The sequence below is a fragment of the Callospermophilus lateralis genome, chromosome 2 (genome assembly GCF_048772815.1).
Source record: "Callospermophilus lateralis isolate mCalLat2 chromosome 2, mCalLat2.hap1, whole genome shotgun sequence".
Taxonomy (NCBI): Eukaryota; Metazoa; Chordata; class Mammalia; order Rodentia; family Sciuridae; genus Callospermophilus; species Callospermophilus lateralis.
This window is the reverse complement of record NC_135306.1, coordinates 98987971-99008946: the sequence shown is the minus strand read 5'-3', so window position 1 is coordinate 99008946 and position 20976 is coordinate 98987971. Positions and strand designations below refer to the sequence as shown.

Below are 20976 nucleotides of genomic sequence, written 5' to 3'. Positions count from 1 at the left end.
TTATACAGCAGACGTCTTCTGCCAGGGGAAAAAAAATGCACTCTAGGCTCACTCACATGGAACAGCTGCGAGGAGAGAAATGGTATTTAATTCATTGTGAAATATTCAACAATGGCTACACTGCACTTTTAAAAGCCTTTTGATAGTAAAACCCACAGGGAACAGCCCATCCTGTGTGCTGAAAAGCAGCTTCCCCACAATTAGTCTCTCTATTCAGAGGTCTGTGTAAACTTCAGCACGTGCTATGTACACTGTGGACGGCTTCAAGGCTATAACCTTTCAGAAACTTCTTAGGGTTTAGTCTTGCTTGGCGACTCCGTCTGCTCACCGAGCAGGTCAACTCGGGGTGGCAGAGTAAGAGGGCAAAGGGACTACCATATTTAGGTAAAGGAGGGGGAAAAAAAACAAAAAAACTCCAGACCCTAACTGAATATCCAAGGAAAAGAAAACCATTCTCAGGAAAAGCCTTGTAAATTACCAGGCTTAATCATGCTCTTAAAAACCATTGTTGCACCAAAAGAAACCAGAAAGAAGGTCCAAAAGTAACCAGGCAATAGTGACGCGTTTTCCTATTTCTAGATCATCTACGAGATTTTTATGGGTCTCTGGATTGTGGGAATATAAGCTAGGGAAGCTTATATTATATTCTCTTCTGGAGGGTAAATATTAGTCACCAAGTGGGAAGTAACAATAAAGATGGAAAAAGAATATTTGGGCCAGCAAAGTTTGCATAATGATTAAGAAAATGGATTTGGAATAAGATTTGAATTTAATTACAACCCTCTTTCTGCCTCTTGGAATTAGTTAGGTTTCTTTGGGGAGATAACATTGCTTGTCTGAGTCTCATTCATCTCATCCATAAAATGGGAATAATGGGAGTACTGTAAAGCAAAAGACCCCATATGTAAGATCACTTATAGAAGGTACTTAATGAATGATAAGATCACTTATAGATGGTATTTAATGAAGATAAGATCAGTTATAGATGGTATTTAATGAATGATACCTAACCTCTCAAAGAGCTCAAGAAGAATAGGCCTTCTCTTGAGCTTCCTAGAATAGGATTATTTAGAATTGGAGAAAATGGGCTATGAATTATTCTTTATCAATATTCTTGATTTTGTAATTGGTCAGTAGGGAGGCAACATAGAAATAAGAATATGCACAGATATCTAACTGGAAATTCAGATGGATCTAGAAATTCAGATCTAGAAATCCATTCAGATGGATCAGATGGATCTGGAAATTCAGATGGATGTGCTTAAAAAAAGTAAGACTAACATTCAACAAAACTTTGTATTGTGATAAATTGGTTTTTAACGTTTAGATTTCTTAAACTCAGAATTTTCAAAGCACAAAACCATGTATGGTAAAGTCAATGAAGCAACTCTTCAATTATTCCTACTCTTTGCTCAACTTCAGGAAAGGTCTACAGGTGTGTCTATTCCCAGAAATAGCCAGCAGTTTTCATTATTATAACTCATTTAACCTATGAGCATTCGCCAGGATGTAAGCCCCACGCCTACCAGCTAGGAGGATCTATCTGATGTATTGGCCAAGATTAGAAAAGTTGAGACATCACTGGGAAGTTCAAAGTAGCTGGTGATCTTTCTTCACAGATTGGAGAGGTCTGAATAGTATTTCCACTCATTTACTTGAGTTTGTAGCAGAGAATGGAACAGTTCTTGGTTCCAAAGAAGCCAGAGATAAAAAATGAGGGCTAAGATTCTAAAGGATGACCTTGGGTCAGGGTCAGTTAGCTGGAAGAATCTGTAACCCAGTGGTTTATCTGCCATTGTTGTTTCTGTATACATTATTTGAGTGGGAAGACACTATTTTTTCTTCCTGACTGAGATAAAAATGATGGTGGAAATCTATCGCTTGCTATAAAGTTTATAAGAAAAATCTCAGTGCAGCTTTTCTATGGTGCTATGAAGTGGACCTACATGGCCCATCCACATGCTCATCTCCTGCTCACTTTAGACAGGCCATGGGTCCATAACCTTCATGGGTGTATGCAGAGGGGCATGAAATTAAAAAAAAAAAAAAAGTGTTGAAAAACAGAAAAGAAAGACGTGGCTAGACTTTGGGCAACGCTGTGATACTTCTCTCTGAGATAATGGGAATGGGATGGAGACAGTTTCCAGATTTAAATACATTCTCTTGGGATTAACCAGAGCAGAGAGAAGGGGTTATAGGAAGGAAGTTTATACCAGTGAATTCATTCCTGTTCAACAAGATATTCATGGTGTACTCTCTAAGTACAACATGCTGCAGAAGGGTGCAGTGGTGCCTCTTCCCTTGGGATAGTAGCTATCTCTTTGGAGATCTCAGACCACTTTGAGAATCAGTAGAAAGCAAGAAACCCTTAGAAATATTGCCATACATAATTTCATCAGCAACATATTTCTGAAGCTCATCTCCAACAAAAACCCCTGCTCCATGAGAATGAGCAGGTCAAAGACTTGGCAGAAAGTTGTCAGGGTTGATTAAAAAAAGAAAGAAAAAAAAAAAAAAGAATGTGTGAGTTAAGTATTTTATCAAGTGAAAAAGGCAAAGGAAACCAGAATCCTGCTTCTGTAGATATTTAACTCACTGGCGTTTCTTCTTCTCAGGCACCACTTTGGGAGGTATAGGAAAGACTGGTTAAATAACTTGGAGAATTGGTAGCTTTGGTAGCTTTGGTTTGGATATTTTAATCCCATCTGCAAGGATGGGATTACAAATGTAATAGCAAGAAAAATCCAAAAGAGTCAAATAATTTTTCAAGTCTCTTGAGTGAGCCTAGCTGAGATGATCAAGAGTGGGATGAAAAAAAGCAGGTCCCTGTTACAGAAAAATAGTGATTCTCCGGGGAGACTAGATGGTGATATGGGGCCTGAGCTGGACTGAAAGAAGGGGCCACTTGTCCTGGGGACAACCAAGCTGCCCACACATAGATGGAAAGGTGATTTCTCTGAGTGCAATTAGGCCTTGTGTTTGACTCTTGACCTCAGTCCCATGGGATATTTATGTTCTCCAGACAGACAGCAAGGGGGAAAATGAGTGAAGATGGAAACTGAAGGCAGTTAATAGAGAAAGAATATGAGAGAGAAGGAAGAGGGAGAGGGGGAGAGGGAGGGGGAGAGAGAAAGAGAAGGAAGAAACCAGGGATTGACTGGAGGGTGGGGAACCTGATCAATTTACAGCAGTCTCTGAAACCATCAGTTCAGAGCCTTCTCTGGACCATGGTGCTTTGCTATTTCCACATTCGATACTATTTTTTTTTTCTGCTCACAATCCCTCTGCGCGATGGACACCCTTACATTACAAATGAACAACTGAAACTCAGAAAGGTTCAATGATTTGCTCATGGTGGCAAGATGGTAGATGGCAGAGCTAAAAGCCGGACCCATTCGTCCCACGCAACTCTTGTTGGTTTCTAAATCATACAAAGCACTTTCGCGCTCGGGGTAGAGCGTTACACTCCCTTACTTCGCCCTCTATCTCCCCAGCCCATCTAGAACTCCCTCTAGCCTCTTGCAAAACTAAATCTAAATCCAGAATCTCTTCTGTTCCAACCGCCTATTTCTTCATCCCGGGTTGGGTCAGCCCACGCCTCTCCGGTCTCCCCCGGCTGGAGGATGGGAGCTGCAGCCCGGGGTGCCGCCGGTCGCCCTACCTCCGGGCCAGCCTCGCGGCGCCCGCCTCGCTGGCAGCGCCAGGGTTAACCGGCCAGCCCTGCGAGCAATGATTTCTGTTTTATTTCAGCAGGGGAAGTGTGCGCTGCCTGATTAGCCTGACGGTTTCCTCTTTTCCCATAACCTCCAGACCCCCACGGCCCAAGTGTTTACTCTCTGAAATAAAAAATCTGCTGGTGTTTTTCTTTTTGTGTGCTCGTGTATTTTGGGAGGCTTGCTGGAGAGGAAGGCGGGGTAGGGGTTAGGGATGGGAGGCTGGGGGAGGGGAGCGGGGCGCAAGCCTCCAGCTGCAGGCTCTGGGCTGAGACCCCTGGCTGCAGTGCAAGAAAGCAACTTATTAATGAGGGAGCTGGGTCTCCTGCTTCAGCAGCTATAAACACACCGAACATCTGGAGAGAGAGTAAGAGTCTGTCCCCGGCCAGACATGAGTACAACAGGCTGTCCCTGCGCGGCCATCCCCCACCCCCTCCACTCTCTCACACCCCTCTTCGCCCCGCTGAGCTCCAACCCTCACAACATCCACCCACCCAAAGATTTCCATTCACAGAGTGTGGCGGCGCCCTCCTGGTGGACTGCCCCGCCGGAGCCGCAATGAGCGAGGCCCGACGCCAGCCAACGGTGTCCCCCGCCCCCGGCCCCCGTTCCAAAAGAGGGGTCAAACTGCTTGGATCCAATAAGAACTCGGTGCCCCCAGGGACCTTTTCCCAACTCGGACTAAATATTTGTGGTTTGAAAACGTTAAGAGAATTTTTTTTTTTTTTTTTTTTTTTCCTCTGCAGCCTCCTGGGAGTTCCAGTGCAATGCAGTTACTTCCTAGGCTTTTTGAGAAGCAAGGACTAAGTCACTGCTCAGGCCAACAGAATCCTTGCATTCTAATTGTAACTTGCCCTGCCCAGAGGCTCCGCTTTCACCATCTAGATTACCTTCCTACCCAAGAACCAGTAAAAGTGATTTCCATTTGTAAAGACCTTTCCCCATTCCGGTGAATACCAGTCCCTAACCTGGCCCAGCTTCTTTTTCTGATTCTCCCCAGGCATCCCTCTCCTTTCACTAGTAAATGAGTCTCAGTGAAGAGCAAAGTGGGCAGGAGATGAGATTGGGCAAAATTCATTAGGTAACAGTAGGGCATCTAGTGTCTTTGGCTCACTTAAATTCATACTCAAACCATGATGGAAGGAAAAAGAAGGAAAGGAGCATTTATTGGTCACCTGCTATAGTCCATGAACTTTTAAGTATAGTACTCCCATTGAAGGGGCACAAGAACTCTTTGAAACAAGTGTATACATCAAGGAAGCTCAGGGGAACTTAATGCCAAGAAGATGCAAGGAGTGCTCTTGTTCTTTCCAGCACACCAGACGAAGCCCTCTGTCTAGACTCAACTCCCTTTAGCTTATGCTGAAAATATATGCCATCCAGGCAGAGCAGCAAGTTCAAGGCCAGCCTGGGCAACTTAGCAAGACCCTTGAGATTTTATATGTATATATAAATGCCAAAAGTTCTTATAATATGAATATTAAATAGCATTAGGTTCAAAAGCTACCAAGAGAGCCAGAGGTGGAAGTAGAAAATAGGAAGCAATGTAACAGTGGTAAATGGGGAAACTTTAGTATGCAGTCTGCCAAAGTGACACCCTTCACTTATGGAGAACAGGTCAGGCATTCATACACAACATCTCATCAGAAGAACATAATGATAAGACAAGGGTGGGATACTCTTCCTCATGTCCTTTGTGGACTAGGCTGACTCTGCTTCTCTGCTTTCCTCCTGCATTTCCTTGGGTCCCCAACAGAGATGGGTCGGGGCATGCCAAGACTGTTCCTGCCTCAAGCCTTTCTCTGCACTGTCCCCTCAGAGTGGTGTGTTAAGGCAGGTAGGCCCCAACAATGGCCTTCTGTGAAAGGCCAAAACCCTGAGACAAAGCCACAGCTGGCTCCTTCCCGACACCATGACTCCCAAGTCAGAACCTGAGAAGGTCCATATTTCCCATCTCCCTTAGTGTTTGGACTTGATTTACTGAAAGGTGTTTTATTCCCCAGTTTTGTGCTACAGAATGGTTGTATGTTATTATCTTTGGAAAATTTAAGACAGTTCCACATTGAGTTGGAAAATTGAGACAGTACAATAAAATAAAATCCTGAGACTGGAGGCTTCCAGCAGCATTCCTAGTTCACTTCTTTAGACCACCTACCTATACATCTTCTCTAAGAGGAACAGTCCAACATCCTCTCAGGGATACCATTAGTCCAATATTATAATATTCAGTATGACATCATCCATGAAACACACAACTCACTGGGTCAAAACACTTTTAAAGAAAAAAGAATTGAAACAGGCTTCTAGAAAAGGAAAAATCCTGAAGGAGGAAAGAATAGATGCATGTAGCAGATAGAGTTTTAAACACCATTTTTTTTTTAAAACCCCAGGGCCATCTGAGATGGTCAGTTGAAAGAACAAACCCACTAAAAGAATAAACATTTCGGAGCAAGGTGAATCTCCATTTGACAAGTCTCTCTGGCATTCCCTCAACCTTCTCAACACTTAAAAGCTGAACTGGAGGCATCTGTTTTTCTTGCTGAAACTTCCCACCTGGCTGTCGATAGCCTGTTCCAAACACTGCCCAGGTTTGATCTCTCCCAGCCGCCGGGACGCCTAAGAAAGCTGCAGGAGACACTATGAACCCGAGTCTCCATCTTATCTCCCACTTGAACTTCCAGAGTTTATTTGGGAAAGACATTTTTCAGTTCCACCATTTTATTAGTAAATTTGTTTTAGAAAATTTAAATAGATCCAACATCACTCACTGACATTGCCAACCTTTGTATCATAAATAAGTATGATATTGCATATGAGAACCATATTTGCTTTACCACGTAAAGTACCCCCCACATACACACTTGAATAAAAGTCACTTGTAGGCAAAGACTGAAGGTTCCCCTTTTTCCATCTGTCTTCTCAGTATCCAGTATGTGGCACTGGTCACCAATGTGTTCAAACAATTATCGCATCACTTTCTGACTTCATGATATCCAGACATTTGGGACTCCCAAATGCTCTTTAGGACAATGATTTATAAAGCAAACATTCCTATCATGCTTGCTAAGTGAGGTACTGTTTTATGCTTTACATATATTAACTTAATGGTTCTCAAAGTGTGATCCCTGCACCAGCAGGATCAAGCAGCTCCAGAAAGCTTGTTAGAAATACAATTTCCTGAGCCCTAACCTAGACCCACTGAATCAGAACGCTGGGGGTAGAAAAACCTCACAACCTGAGTTTAAACAAGCCTTCCAAGTAATTCAGATGCACCCGTGGGAGTTTCTGGTTTAGGGGATCCAAACTATGGCTTGAGATTTTGCATTTCCAGCAAGTTCTCTGGCAATATTAATGTTCCTAATCTGGGGAACACACTTTGAGAACCCTTTGTATACATGCGGAAACACAGTACCAAGATCAAGTTGCTTAAAGTCATACAGTTTAGAAGAACTGATGTATACCCAAACAACCTGGGTCCAGAGTCTGGGTTCTTTACCACTATATTATATATCTACATCTACATCTATATGTTTATCTATACACACATACACCACATACACCTATCCTTTCTTATGAAGAATGGGTTGTTGTGGCAGTGGCAGGAATTCTGAGCATGCAGGTAGATGCGGGTTTTACTGCAAACAAAACATACCAAACCGCATTATATAAGAAAAAGAAGAAAAAAAGTATTGTCTTGTTTTTCAAATCAAGTACCATGATGATAAGATTTATAGGTTCATCCTCATAAAGAAAAGTTGGATTTTCTATGTTCTATAGCTATCGATTGTTTCCCAATTAAATTGTTTCCCAATTATTTCCCAAGAAAGTATTTTGTAGAAGTTTACTTGGATTGCTAAAATCACATCTATAAGTTTGGTTGATTTAAGAAAAATCTACCTGGCTGGGGATGTGGCTCAAGCGGTAGCACGCTCACCTGGCATGCGTGTGGCCCGGGTTTGATCCTCAGCACCACATACAAACAAAGAAAAATCTACCCCTGGATTTGAAAAATAATCTATGAAATGAAAAAAAAAAAATTGGTAATACATCAGTCAGGAAAGGTACCAAGTATGTACTTTTGGATATACACTATGAGTATTGTAACTGGGAAGTTGACAGCAAACATGGACAGGTGGCAGTTATGGGATGTGCTGTGGTCTTGTATCCAGCCATGCAGCCTGGGTGCTCAGTGGCTCTCTGAAGTCAGTTTTCTTGTTCCTAGTAAAAGACAGGCATTGCTTGACTCCAGTTAGGTTTGGGCTTCACTCTGAAGCTCACTGTTTCCATCTGAAAATGGTTTGCATCCAACTGGTCATTTCTCAACCTGGTTGTACCTAGGGACTAGTCATGATAGTTAATGACACTAAAACAATAGTGAGTTCTTAGAGAACAGGGAACCAAATACTGACATTTTTTTTAAAAAGCGATTCTTGTTATGATGATTGAGAGAATGAGCCAAAGCTCAGGGCCAGAACAGGGGAAGGGAACAGAGAGGAGGCAGGGTCAGTGGGCTCTACTCCAGTCAGACTATAAACAGTAACAGACATTTCAGCCCTGTCTTGTGTAAGGGGCTCCATTGATTCACAAGGTTCCCTGACAGAAGGATGACGAGAAGCTCAGACAGAAAGGGCCCATTCATTCATGCAGAACACCAGCTCTCAGCCCCCATTGGCTCTCCATAATGGCTCCAGGCTGATAGGGAGTGGGGGCACATAGGCAGCCGGGAGGAGGAGGTAAAAAATGAAAGAAAATGATGACTACAAGATTGTCATGAAGAAATGTACAGCTGCACAGGCAATTGCATGCAAATGCGGCTTCCCTTTTTAGCTGGATAGTTAATGTCCTCAGAATCATCTATTTTTCTCTTTCATGTCATTTCCCCCTCCCCTTCTCGCCTTGTCTTTTCCCGAGCTCCCCACTTCTTTTCCCCTTCCCATTCATCTTTCATCTTCTCTTTCCATTTTTCTCCACCTCTTTACCAAGACCTGTCTTTATTTTCTGGCCAGTTTCACACATCTCATCCTTCTTCCTCTGCACCCCTTTTACTATTTAAGCTATCCATCTGATTCCGAGTCTACTCTCCTCTCACCTGGTAAAGCTCTCCCCCATTCATGTTTTTTCTCAGCTGTATTCTCTCCTCCACCTTCCCTCCCTGCATTCCTCTCTTCCTCTTTAGCCTCTGCCCCTTCACAAATAGGAACCATGTTCAGATGAAGGCCGCTGAGAGGAGGCCTTATCATTCCTCGATGGCCCCTCCTGTCGTATTGCAGTCACTGACAGATGTGGAATCCTTGGAAAAGAAGTTCATTCATCCCTTCTGAGAGCACAAACGTGAGGGGGGAGCGGGGGTGGGAAGTAGCCATGAGATGGAGGACGGGAAGGAAACTGAAGTTATAAATAGGATAAAAGAAAATGAAAAAAAAAAAAAAGTAGAGTATTTTTTTCTTCCCTTTCTTTTTATTCAACACATCTACAAGGAAATATGCCACAGCTGGGGAAATCATTGGTTGGTCCATGTCTTCATCTCCCTTCCTTGTAACCCCTCGATCGCCTTCCAAATGACACCCATCACTGAGGCGAGCTGGACCACAGCCCAGGAACAGTCCCTGCAGCTCCTTCATCTGACAGCTCAAAAGGCAAAGGAGGGGCTGGAAAGACTCAGGGTTCTTGCCAGACATTTCCATCAGAGGGAGCCTGAGGCAGTGGAGCTACAGTCCAGATTTGCAAAAAGATTGCCACCAACTGGTAAGGGAGCCAAACCCCCCACGCAAGTTTTCTACCATTGCTGAGCTACAGTCCATGGCAGCCCAGATCATTCTAGGAATGGTTACTATACACTTTCCTTTTCCCATCCTACCCCAAAGTCACAATTCTGAGTGACCCAGCTTCCATCTCCAATAGATTATGGAATGAAGATTACACTATATTGCTATTAAATCCAAGCATTTTAAAGTCAGTTTTGCCTGGCGCCTGTACTCCCAATGGCTCAGGAGGCTGAGGCCAGAGGATCACAAGTTCAAAGCCAGCCTCAGCAAAATCGAGGCACTAAGCAACTCAGTGAGACCCTGTCTCTAAATAAAATGCAAAGTAGGGTTGGGGAGTGGCTCAGTGGTTGAGTGGCCCTGAGTTCAATCCCTGGTAGCACCCCCCCACCCCCCAAAAAAGCCAGTTTTATCCTGAGGGATTCTTCATACACTTCATGTTCTTTCATTCATTTTGAAATGAAAACTTAAAAAAACAAAAAACAAAACAAAACAAAACAAAAACCTTTGAGAATCTTGGCGAGGAAGTGAATGAAAATCATCTCCACTTGGAAGTTTATGCAGTTCTCATTTAAGAAAGAGGAGGCTCATTCTCTTTTCTGTGAAGAAGGGAATTTTTTATCTTGAGGCCATGGGCAAGTGGGAAGCCTCAGCCATTAGTAAGATATAACAAGCAGAAGCAGAAGCAATATTCAAAACTGAAAGTTGAAGGTCAGGTACCTTTAGCTTTTCTTTCTTTTCCTTTTCCTTCTTTTCTTTTTTTCCCCTTTGATATGGGGATTAAACCCAGGAGCCTTCAACCTCTGAGCTACATTCCCAGCCCTGTTTTGTTTTGAGACAGGGTCTTGCCAAATTGCCCAAGTTGACCTTAAATTTACAATCTCAGTGTCCAGAGTAGCTAAGATTACAGACATGGGCCACCACATCTCCCAAAAGGCCAGGTAGCTTTAATCTCAGTTGCATTGGGAGATAGAAAACTTAAGCATTGTGGCATTAATAGGATTCAAGAACTATACAGATATACCATTTTGACCTTTTACTTATACAAATAAAATCTATTTTGTTTACAAAGGCTAAAGGGTCACTTTTTCATGTCCTCAGATTTTAAGACCCGTGAACAAGTACAAAAATCTTTCCAGCCTTTGTTGCGATACGGGTAGGTAAATGAGACATTGGTATTCATGCTTGGAGGGACTATGAAGATATACAAATATGTGAAAAAATGTTCAACATCTCTAGTAATTAGAAAAACGCAAGTCAAAACTACTCTAAGATTTCATCTCACTCCAGTCAGAATGGCAGTTATCAAGAATACAAGCAACAAAAAGTTTTGGCGAGGATGTGGGGGAAAAGGAACACTCAAACATTGCTGGTGGGACTGCAAATTGATGCAATCAATCTGGAAAGTAGTATGGAGATTCCTTAGAAAACTTGGAATGGAACCCCCATTTGACCCAGCTATTCCACTCCTTGGTCTATACCCAAAGGACTTAAAAACAGTATACTGCAGTGATGTAGCCACATCAATGGGTATAGTAGCACAATTCATAAAGCCCAATGGTAGAACCAACCTAGATGCCCTTCAATAGATGAATGGATAAAGAAACTGTGGTATATATACACAATGGAATATTACTCAGCAATAAAAGAGAATAAAATTATGGCATTTGCAGGTAAATGGATGGAGTTGAAGAATATCATGCAAAGCAAAGTAAGCCAATCCCCCCAAAACCAAGGGCCAAATGTTTTATCTGATAAGTGGATGCTAATCCATTATGAGGGGGGCATGAGATGAGTGGAGGAACTTTGGATTGGGCAAAGGGTAAGGAGGGGAGAAGAAGGGGTATGGGGGTAGGAAAAGTGGTGGAATGAAACAGACATCATTACCTTAGGTTCAGGTATGATTGCACGAACGGTGTGACTTTACTTTGTGTACAACCAAAGAAGTGAAAATTTGTGCTCCATTTGTGTACAATGAATCAAAGAGCATTCTGCCATTATATATAACTGATTATAATGAATTTTAAAAAGATAACAATAGCATATGATAGCAAAAAAGTGTTATTATGTCTGGAATCTAGGGCAATGCCAAAAAAGTACCTCAGAGACCAATGGTTATTGAGTCAACTGACTATGGAACATAGGGATTGATTTCATTCTGCCCCAGAGAGTATCAGACAACTGCAAGGCAATTCCAATGCTTTCTCTCCTCCACACACCACATCCTACCCAGGCCTACAGCAGCTTGCCCTGTATCTCTGTTTATTTTTGATGGAAGATAAATTATGAAAAATAGAGCAGTCATTTTTTTTCTTTCTCTACTGTTATAAAAATAGTTTGCCATAAAAATGTGTGATGTGAGAGAATACTGAACAATAACTACAAAATTGCATTTAAGTTGATTGGATTATCTTCCCCAACCCATGGCTTCATTTCATGTAACACCTCAAAAGTATGTATTTTCAATATTTAACAGTAATAACATTGCTTGTGCTAAGAATTCATCCTGAGAGAAAACACAAATCTTGACTGGCTTTTTAATTTGGGTCTATTATCATAACATGGTCTCAGGGAAAATTAAACTTAGTATCTGCCTTAGTCAGCTGCTAATTGCTGTGACCAAAATACCTGCCAAGAACAATTTAGAGAAGGAAAAGGTTTTGTTTGTTTTGTTTTGTTTTGTTCTTGGCTTCAGAGATTTAGTCCATGGTCCAAGAGCTTCATCGCCCTAGGCCTTAGGTGAGGCAGAACACCAAGGCAGAAGGATATGGCAATCAGAAAGCAGAGAGAAGGAAGACAGGGTCCTAGGAAGACAAATCCTTCCAGGGCATACCTCAGTGACCCATCTCCACAACCACGCCCCACCTGCCTAGAGTTACCATTCAGTCCCTTCAAACTAGAGTGGAATGATGATATTACAGTTCTTACAATCCAATCATTGCAACTCAGAACATTCCTACATTAACATGGGAACTTTGGGGAGACACTACAAATCCAAACCATAATGAACAATACCTGAATCAATCATTTCAGGATCTCCAAATTCAAATCTTACATTTTGTATTTTTTATTTATTTTATTTATTTTTTTAAAGAGAGAGAGAGAGAATTTTAATATTTTATTTTTTAGTTTTCAGTGGGCACAGCATCTTTGTTTGTACGCAGTGCTGAGGATCGAACCCGGGCAGCAAGCATGCCAGGCGAGCGCACTACCACTTGAGCCACATCCCCAGCCCCCATTTTGTATTTTTTTAAATTGCTAGGAGGTAAATGGAAACTAGTGGAATATGAGAGCAATGGAGTGAATCCTGAAAAGAGAATGGAAGTAAGAACTTTGGACTTCTTGGGTCGTTGGTAAAGGAGACCCATTTATTCCAGAAAGCTCCCTGGAGCTTTGACTCCTCTTCACCAGAGGGCAGCACTACAACCAGCAAGCCAAACATGGAAAAGGAATGCTGAGAGGGAGGAGCAGCTGTGAAAGAGTGTTGGGGAGAGGGGGAGAGAAAAAAGAAGCTGGATACTGGCAGGCATGGGCATAGAGCAAGAGAAAAATGGAAAGAGATGATGAAAGAAAGAAAGAAATTATGTTCTGTAAGTAATCCATGCACCTCTATTTTTTCTACGTTCTTTTTTGTTGCTGCTACTTTATCTTTAGGATTACAAAGCTCTTTGTCAGCAGCCCGGCCTAAATGGGTGTCAGGAAATGCACATTAGGCAAAACTATTTACAAAATGGAGACCTAAAGCAACCTCTCTTGGGCCCATTCCTAGAGTTGAGTCTTCCTGTTGGACGAAGTAACCCAACACGATTGAGAAGCCTGGGACTTTCCATGAGAGAACAATAGCGTCTGTACCCGCTTAAGCCATGGCAGCTGTTATTCCAGAAAATGCAGCCCTCATTAGATTTCCTTTGTCCTTCAACTTGAGCCTCATTCCCAGCTTGTGCTTATGTTCCTACCTGAGCCACAGTGTTCAAGACCAGTAGGAACTTCCTGAGTGGCCATCTCATCCCAGAATGGGTAGCAAGATCTTTGCTGGTGATAACTGGACTGGTAGCCATAGGTCATTCGAGGATCTTCAAAAGTGTTGATAGGTCCCTGCCTCTGTAACCAGGAAACATAAAGGGAAATGTATTAGGAGAAAAACTTCTAGGGTTTAGGCCCCAATGGAACTATGAATTTCACATCATCTAATCACATGTAAGTAGAAATATCCAAAACTGATAATAGAACAAAATCAACTAATGATTCCTTTCCCCTTAATCTTCCAGAATTTACAGGGAATGAGAAGAATTTCTGACTTGGACTATGAATACATTTATCTCCATCCATTTATTTATGCATTTAAGGACCATCTTTTCTAACTTTCAGATAAAGATTCATGGATAACAGCAAGGCACAATGCTCAACATATTAAATTAATTCTATCCTGGATTTCTCTTTCTATGGTTATCTTACTCTATGAAAATAGCATGAAAAAATATTTCAATATCATAGAGCTAATAGTTGAAAATGGCCAAGGGATAATAAAACCACAATCTACATTGTAAATTCACCTTCTTTTCCAGTTAGCCAGTGAGTATAAGTTTTAATGACTTCAGTTGCTAGACAAGAATTGTCAATTTCTCTCAATATTTGGAGATTTGTGTCATCTTCATACCAGTTTTATGGAATTCATAAAACACATGGTCCACCCAACATTGTCCAAGGAAGATAAATGTGCTATACAGAAGGCCATTTTTTGAAGATGCAAAGCCATTGAAGCCAGATGTATATAGATTCAAATTCTGGCTCCACCACTTACCAGTGGGAACCTATGCCTTCTCCTTAATCTAATACTCAGTTCATTCAATTACAGTATGGTAGTAAGGTAAGAAGATTGAATGAAATAATACATATAAGAAAATTATGCACAAAACAAAATAAAGTATGAAATGCATTTAATAATTGTACTAATGAAATGTAGGTAATTAGTAGTATAGATGAAATCTTGTCTTCAATACAAGGTTGATATTATTTTAATATAAGAGTCTCTTAACATTCCTAAGATTAGGCAAGTAGGTTAAATGTTACAACACAAAAACAGATGCAGCAGATCCTCAGAATAAAAGTCTAATCTACACTGACTCAACTTTCTTTTTTCTTTTATATTTGTATTCTGCTCTATTAAGGCCTCTCCACCCCCATAAAATCCCCAATTAAGAAAACGAAATTCTGCTAGAATTTGATGTGATTAAAGCTATATTGATGATAAGGTGTTAATAAATATAGCTAAGGTGGTATTTTCATCCCTAAAGAGTAGCTTGCTGACTTCAATCGGATTCTCAGATTAGAGAACTCCTTATGCCCTCACTCCCCTTTAGTGTCAAAAATTCAGCAATATTATGTTAGAGGCAATTGCCCATTACCTACTTTCTCCCATTTTACAATGGTTCATTCACTTAAGCTTGGTAAAAATAACTGAAGAGGTATATTGACCAGAGAAAAAGGAAAACTCAGCCCCAAACACAGAAGAAGGAATTGTGCTCATCATAGAATCTCATTAACTTGGGTCTTGTTTTCCATAATATTCATAAAACTATTTAAATCCAGCTTGGATGAAGTCTTCTTTGGAGTTGTTCATCTACCAATTGCATTAAGGTGCTGAGAATGTAGTGACAACTGGGGGCTCCATGGAGATGCCTTGAAGTTGTCTCTTATCAAAGCTAAAGTATTTGGTCTTCTGCTACCAGGAGGCCTAGAGAGCTAGAAAAGTATAACCAGAACAGAGGTGGATTTGCCATGTATATATGCTTGGTTACAAGAGACTTAGGAACATCAGCAAAAACGCGCTAATGAACTTTATTCAGTGAATGTTACTTGAATTCTGACCACAAACCATTTTGCTTACATCTTATTTGAATACTGTAAGTTCCCAAAGCTACTATACTACATGAAGTACTTCTTTTGAAGTCCCAACAATAAGCAAATCCTTCACAACATTTATTAACTGAAACAATTTAAAACACATTTCCTGCACTTTTTCAACCAAGCTATGTGCTTTTGATATCTAGCTCCATTTTTTCTTATTCCTTCAGATCCTCTCTCAAAATTCAACATTAAGTATCAGAGTTGTAGAAACAGGACTTCAAGGGAGGAAATTTGATTTTAAATGGTATGAGGAGTACCCTAAATTATCCACATCTGTCTTCTTTTGAGACACTGTTTGAAAGCACAAGCAAGATACTTGTGCTTTAGGTAAATTTGTAAGATAATAGTGGCTGTATAAGTAAGGTCCTTATAAATGGAAGTGATATTATTAAGTAGGATTTCTATAAGGTGATAGTGAGTAGTATAAATAGCATCTTTGTAAGAGGATAGCAGGTAGTACAAGTCGAATCCTTGTAAGCAGGTAACAGGTGGCTTGTTACAGCCTCTGCTAGGGTGATGAATAACTGAGAAGCACTGGGATTCAGATTTTAAAGTTGGGGATTTCCCAGCTATATGAATGCCACTAAAAGCAAGGTGGAATAGGAAAAGAGATGTTGATGGAAAATGAGCTCAGCCCAATGTGCCAAGGAGAGAGGAAAGGGAGAACAATAAGTCCGTAGATGGGGTATAAAATAATAATCATTCCCAATCTGGATGATGCCAGTGTAGGTTTATTGTAAGTCAACTTACAACTTTTGAGTGACAACCTTGCATGGTATCAGCTTGATTTTATGTGGCTGACTTTTTTTTTTTTTTTAAATAGAGCCTCTTCTGCCCACAAATGAGGTTCTTTGTCAAAAGGAATAGTTCAATTTATTTTATAAATAAAACTCTGTATTTAAGACATACTTCCTCTGTTATTATCCTCAGTGGAGCCATAGGACCCCTTTCTATGAATCAGAAGGCAATAATGTTCAAATCTATTATAAACCCTGAGCATCTTTGTTGGTGGACTCTCCTGAGAAGCCTTTTATGGTTCTGTTATGGAGACAGCTGCCTGTTTATTAGACATTTCATGAACTGACTTAATAACTATTGCATAGAGTATGAAAATGACATTTTTACTCAAGAGAACCACATCACCAGTTCCAAGTCATTATGAAACTATCTCAGTTGAAGAGAAGCAGAGTATTAGCAGGTCAGAAATCTGCGCAGCACAGACCCCACCTCATTGCTTTAAAGGGCAGCACCTAAAAAAAGTTTCTGCCCAGCTAATTTCTTTTTGGTACCTTCCTTTCTTGGTTGCAAGTGGATGGATATAAGTTGATGAGATGCAAGCAACACACCCAATCTCTTTAACCGTTTTGAGAAAACCATCTGACAGTTTCTCGCTTGTTCATTCCACAGGTGATTGTTCAAAGGAACTAACACACATCACACACCTGTGGGGGCCAGCTGTCATGCTAAGCATCATGCAGACATGGTCACTTCTTGCAAGATTAGTATTTTCATCTCCATTTTACATAAGAGCAACTTTCTGTTGAGATTTAAGAGGGCAAGTAAACTTCCAAAGGCCATGTGACTGATAAAATAATGGAGATAAAATTCTAACCCTAATCAGTTTGATTTCAGATCATGTGTTCCTCTACATGACTCAAAGAACAGTTTACTTTAGAAAAATGATAGTTACTTTTCTGTAATAGATACTTGATGAATTGTGATAATGTACATTCATGGAACTAATATGAATGGTGTACCTAGTCTATGTCAAGTGTTAAGTAAGATGCTAAGAATACAATATGAGCAAAAACTGAACCATGACCTTAAAAGTACACACACAGTAAACAGGAAGTTACAGTGAGGGGGTATAAGAAGATTAAAAGCCAATGTGTAGGGGAGGGGAATAATAGCAGGGTAGGCTTCCTGGAGGAAGCAGACTAAGGTAAGAATTGTGAAATAGATTGAGATTTGACCTTGAACATTTGGTGAAGGACCAAGAGAGAAAAAGAACAAGAAGATGGCATACCTAAAAATAAATACACACACACACACAACTACATAAGAAAGACTAAGTAAGATTCAAAGAAAATGTAAGAGAAAGGTGAAGACTGTGTTATTTGGTGGTAACAAGTATGAGGGAGAGGCATGCTCTTGGGGAGCAAAGATGCTTCAAATTATTGGTAAATAGTAAGAATTAGAGCTAAATGTACAGGGTTAAGTTCTGAATACCAGACAGGAATCTGGTCTTAGCAGAAAACCACTGGAGATTTTGTATGTGATGTGGTGAATCAACATTCTAGAAAGACTCGGCTGATGATGCAGAGTAAGATGAGTTGGACAGGGGCAGGAGAGGAGAAGAGAAGGCTGATAGAGTGGAGAGCCCTGGCAAGCCACAGGAGGGCCAAGCAGAGGGATAAATCAGTAATGCTCCTTCAGACTTCAGTTTGTTTTGTTTTTCCTCTTAATGATTTTTGCATTAACTCTGATTCTTTAAAATATTTTTATATTTTTAAGATATTATTCATATCTTAAAATTCACGAAGATGTTATTGCATGAAGATATTATTCAGCTTGACTACTGAGTTTTGGGACACACACACACACACACACACGCACACACACACACACACACCCCGCATCCATCTAGTCCAGTTCTGAATAAACAATTGGATTAGAGTGAAGAGTGTAGACATGAAGTAAAACCAAGAAAGGAAAAATCTACATGATTTTATGACAGATCAGATATAGGAGATGAAGGAAAAGGAAAAAAAATCCAAGAACCACTCAGATCACTTGTTTTTATAACAGTGAAAGTGGTGAGTTCAAGTGACACAAATAAGGAGAGTGAAGGACAATGACAGTTATGGTCTGGTTAGACGATGGGATGGCAGAGCAGGTTGGTGTCATGGTCCCTAAAGTGGATGCATGATAGAAGACAGGAAAGAGAGAAGTTAGATCTCTCAGCCTAAAGAACCAGTGAGAGCATACAGTCAAGGAAAATGACAGATAAAAAGTGAATGGAATAAAAATGGGCTGTAAATGAGCCTACAGTTAGAAGAAATGAGGGGACAAAACCAACAAAGATGTACAAAGGGAAGATATGGGGGGGAAGTAAGTGCATGGAGAGGTAGAAGCACCAGAGCTGGCTAGCAAGTCACCACTAAGAAAAGGTGGGTAGCCAGGCTGTATTCTCACCCTAAAGAGGGCAAATTAAATATTCAGAGGCTATGCAGCTGACAAAGTAAAGGAGGTAAATTCTCACCCTACTCTGATTTCAGACTGTCTTTTCTTCTCCCTGTTCCACGTGACACTTCGTGGCTTAAGAACAGTTGACTTAAAAGTGCTGACCTTGTGATTCCCTGAGACTGAGCCTTCACCAGGTAGCCATAGAGCAATGGGCCCCCTTGGCATCAAGGAAAGTCCGTCTCTGCCCTGCTCCATCAGCACATGGTGATGAGCTTCCCAGGGAACAACGCAGCTCTCCCCTTTTTCTCTCAAAAGAAAATGTTACCAGAGGTTGTGAGCCCACAGCTTAAATACTACACCACCTGGTCCTGGAAACAAGCGAAATGAAGCTCTGGAAGTCTGGAAACCACTAGGACGAGGACATGTCCTGTCCCTGCTCCACTTCAAGGTCACACCAGCTCCAACAGCTACCTCCTCACCTGACCATGTCCACTCTCCCTGCTGCGATGGGCTCCTCTGTCTGTGGCCTCTCCCTAACTCCATGGCTCAGGAACTGGTCTTTTCCCAGTCCACCCTCCCTTCTCTGGCACTTGCAGTTCTATCTCTAGAGTCACCTCTTCCCTACCCCCCTCCAACTTTGTCACATCTCAAAACCCTTCCATTTGTTTATAGTCTTCCTTTTCTCTGTCCCCCAAGTCCCACAAAGCTGGAAAAGAGGGAACAGGGGAATACTTTTATGACACCAATCTCAAACATATGGAGTCCGTGTGTCTGTGAGAGTGTGTATGAGCTATTTTTCCAGCTAGTTTTGGCTTTAGCCAAGCAGCTTCAGCATCCAGGTGTTCACCTATTAACTCCCTGCTCACTCACCTTCTGTACATGCCTATGCATAAATCCTGTCTTTCCTTTGGTTGCCTCCAGAATCCTAGGGCTTAGCCTTAGGTCATAAATGTAGAGACACAATGTATGCTTCTAGCTGCTGCTGCTTTCTAAAGCCATTTTAAACCTGGAGGGATACTGAGTAACACTGGGTGCATGGACACGGATTTAACATCTGCAGGGTTAACTGTGTATTATTTCTGAGGAATGCTGTAGATGCTCGTTCACTCTAGCAGAGAGACAGAAAACTATAAATCAGAAAGCTTGGGTTCAAGTCCTGCTCCACTACCAAGGGGCTGCCTAACCTCTGGCCCATCACTTAACCTCCCTAAGCTTTTGCTTCCTGAGGAGGTTGACCCCTATGGTCTGCAAGTTTCTTGCCAACTCTAAGGCTCCATTTTGCTGATCCATTCACATTCTTATGGCTGACCTTGTGACTGACAACCTTTATCAGATCAACAACTACATCAGGGTGGGAAAGCCAATGCAACCGAAAGCTGTCAGAGTCATCATGTGGATTCATGGCAAACAATGTCCCTTAAAATGTATCATAAAGCCTTTACATTGTTTATCTTCAAAAATTCTGATTAAACACTGTTTTATCACCACATTCCCCATGCTTTGAAAGAAGAGTGAAGTTCAGGAAGTGATAGGGGCTCTTACATCGTAGAGACTATGAAACATTGCACAACACAGTGGCCCTTTCTCCACTTAAAAATATTCACTGCATTGCATTCAGTCGCCCCTGACACTGGGCCCAACAACCCCACAGACTTCTAATTAAGTCCGGACTTCCTCATCCTTAGAAGATGCTCTGTGAGGCAGCACCTCCTTCCACTGATTGTCAAACACAATACAGATATAGCTGTTTTGGTGATGGAAGAAGGAATTTGGATCAGATGCATTTGGCCTCAGAAGAATGCTGCGTCACAGAGGTGCACCTTGGGCCCCTTGAGAAGGAGAAAAGAAGGAGGCAAAGCAGAAATCTTCCCCAGTTCTCCTGAGGATGCCTATCACAGAGGAGAGAGAGGAGGGTGGTGCAGCCACCAAGAGAGGCAGGAACAGACAAAATAGGAAACTCTCAAAGGGCAATTTAATTTTAGATTCAAGGCCAGGAAATTCTTTTCAAAACAAAAGAGTGATATGCTAGGGCCTTGGTGAAAGGGCAGGCCTGACACACTGTAGGTTTTCTTCTGAGAAAAAAACTCGGAAGCCCAGAGAGAGGGCTGTGGCAAAGAGAATATCTAGTTGTGTTCTTAGCATAAAGCTGTACTGGGCTGCCATGTGGACCACCTGGCCAGCACAGCAAGGTGGTGGAGATGCATCCAACATCTCTACTGCAACCAACCCTTCACATGAACCTGAGAGCGTAAGGGCCTCCACTCGCAGCAGACACTCGCTGAGATGTGGCCAAGAGGCCCACGAGGGATGGCAGATGGAAAGGACCTCTTGATTCAGTCCTCAGCCAAGTGCCTGGTGTTCGTACTCTCTTGCTGAGAGGTCTTGGTAACCTGTGTATTCTTTATCAA

General features: G+C 41.6%; 1 protein-coding gene across 2 annotated transcripts in view; it reads right to left on the bottom strand.

Moving 5' to 3' along the window:
* Positions 1-20976, bottom strand: part of Ets1 (ETS proto-oncogene 1, transcription factor) — a 130994-nt gene that overhangs the window by 86281 nt on the left and 23737 nt on the right. For both annotated transcript variants that reach the window (XM_076846184.2, XM_076846182.2), the window contains exon 3: positions 13432-13576. In XM_076846184.2, coding sequence (XP_076702299.1) covers positions 13432-13576 — 145 coding nt within the window. The remainder of the gene's footprint in view (positions 1-13431; positions 13577-20976) is intronic.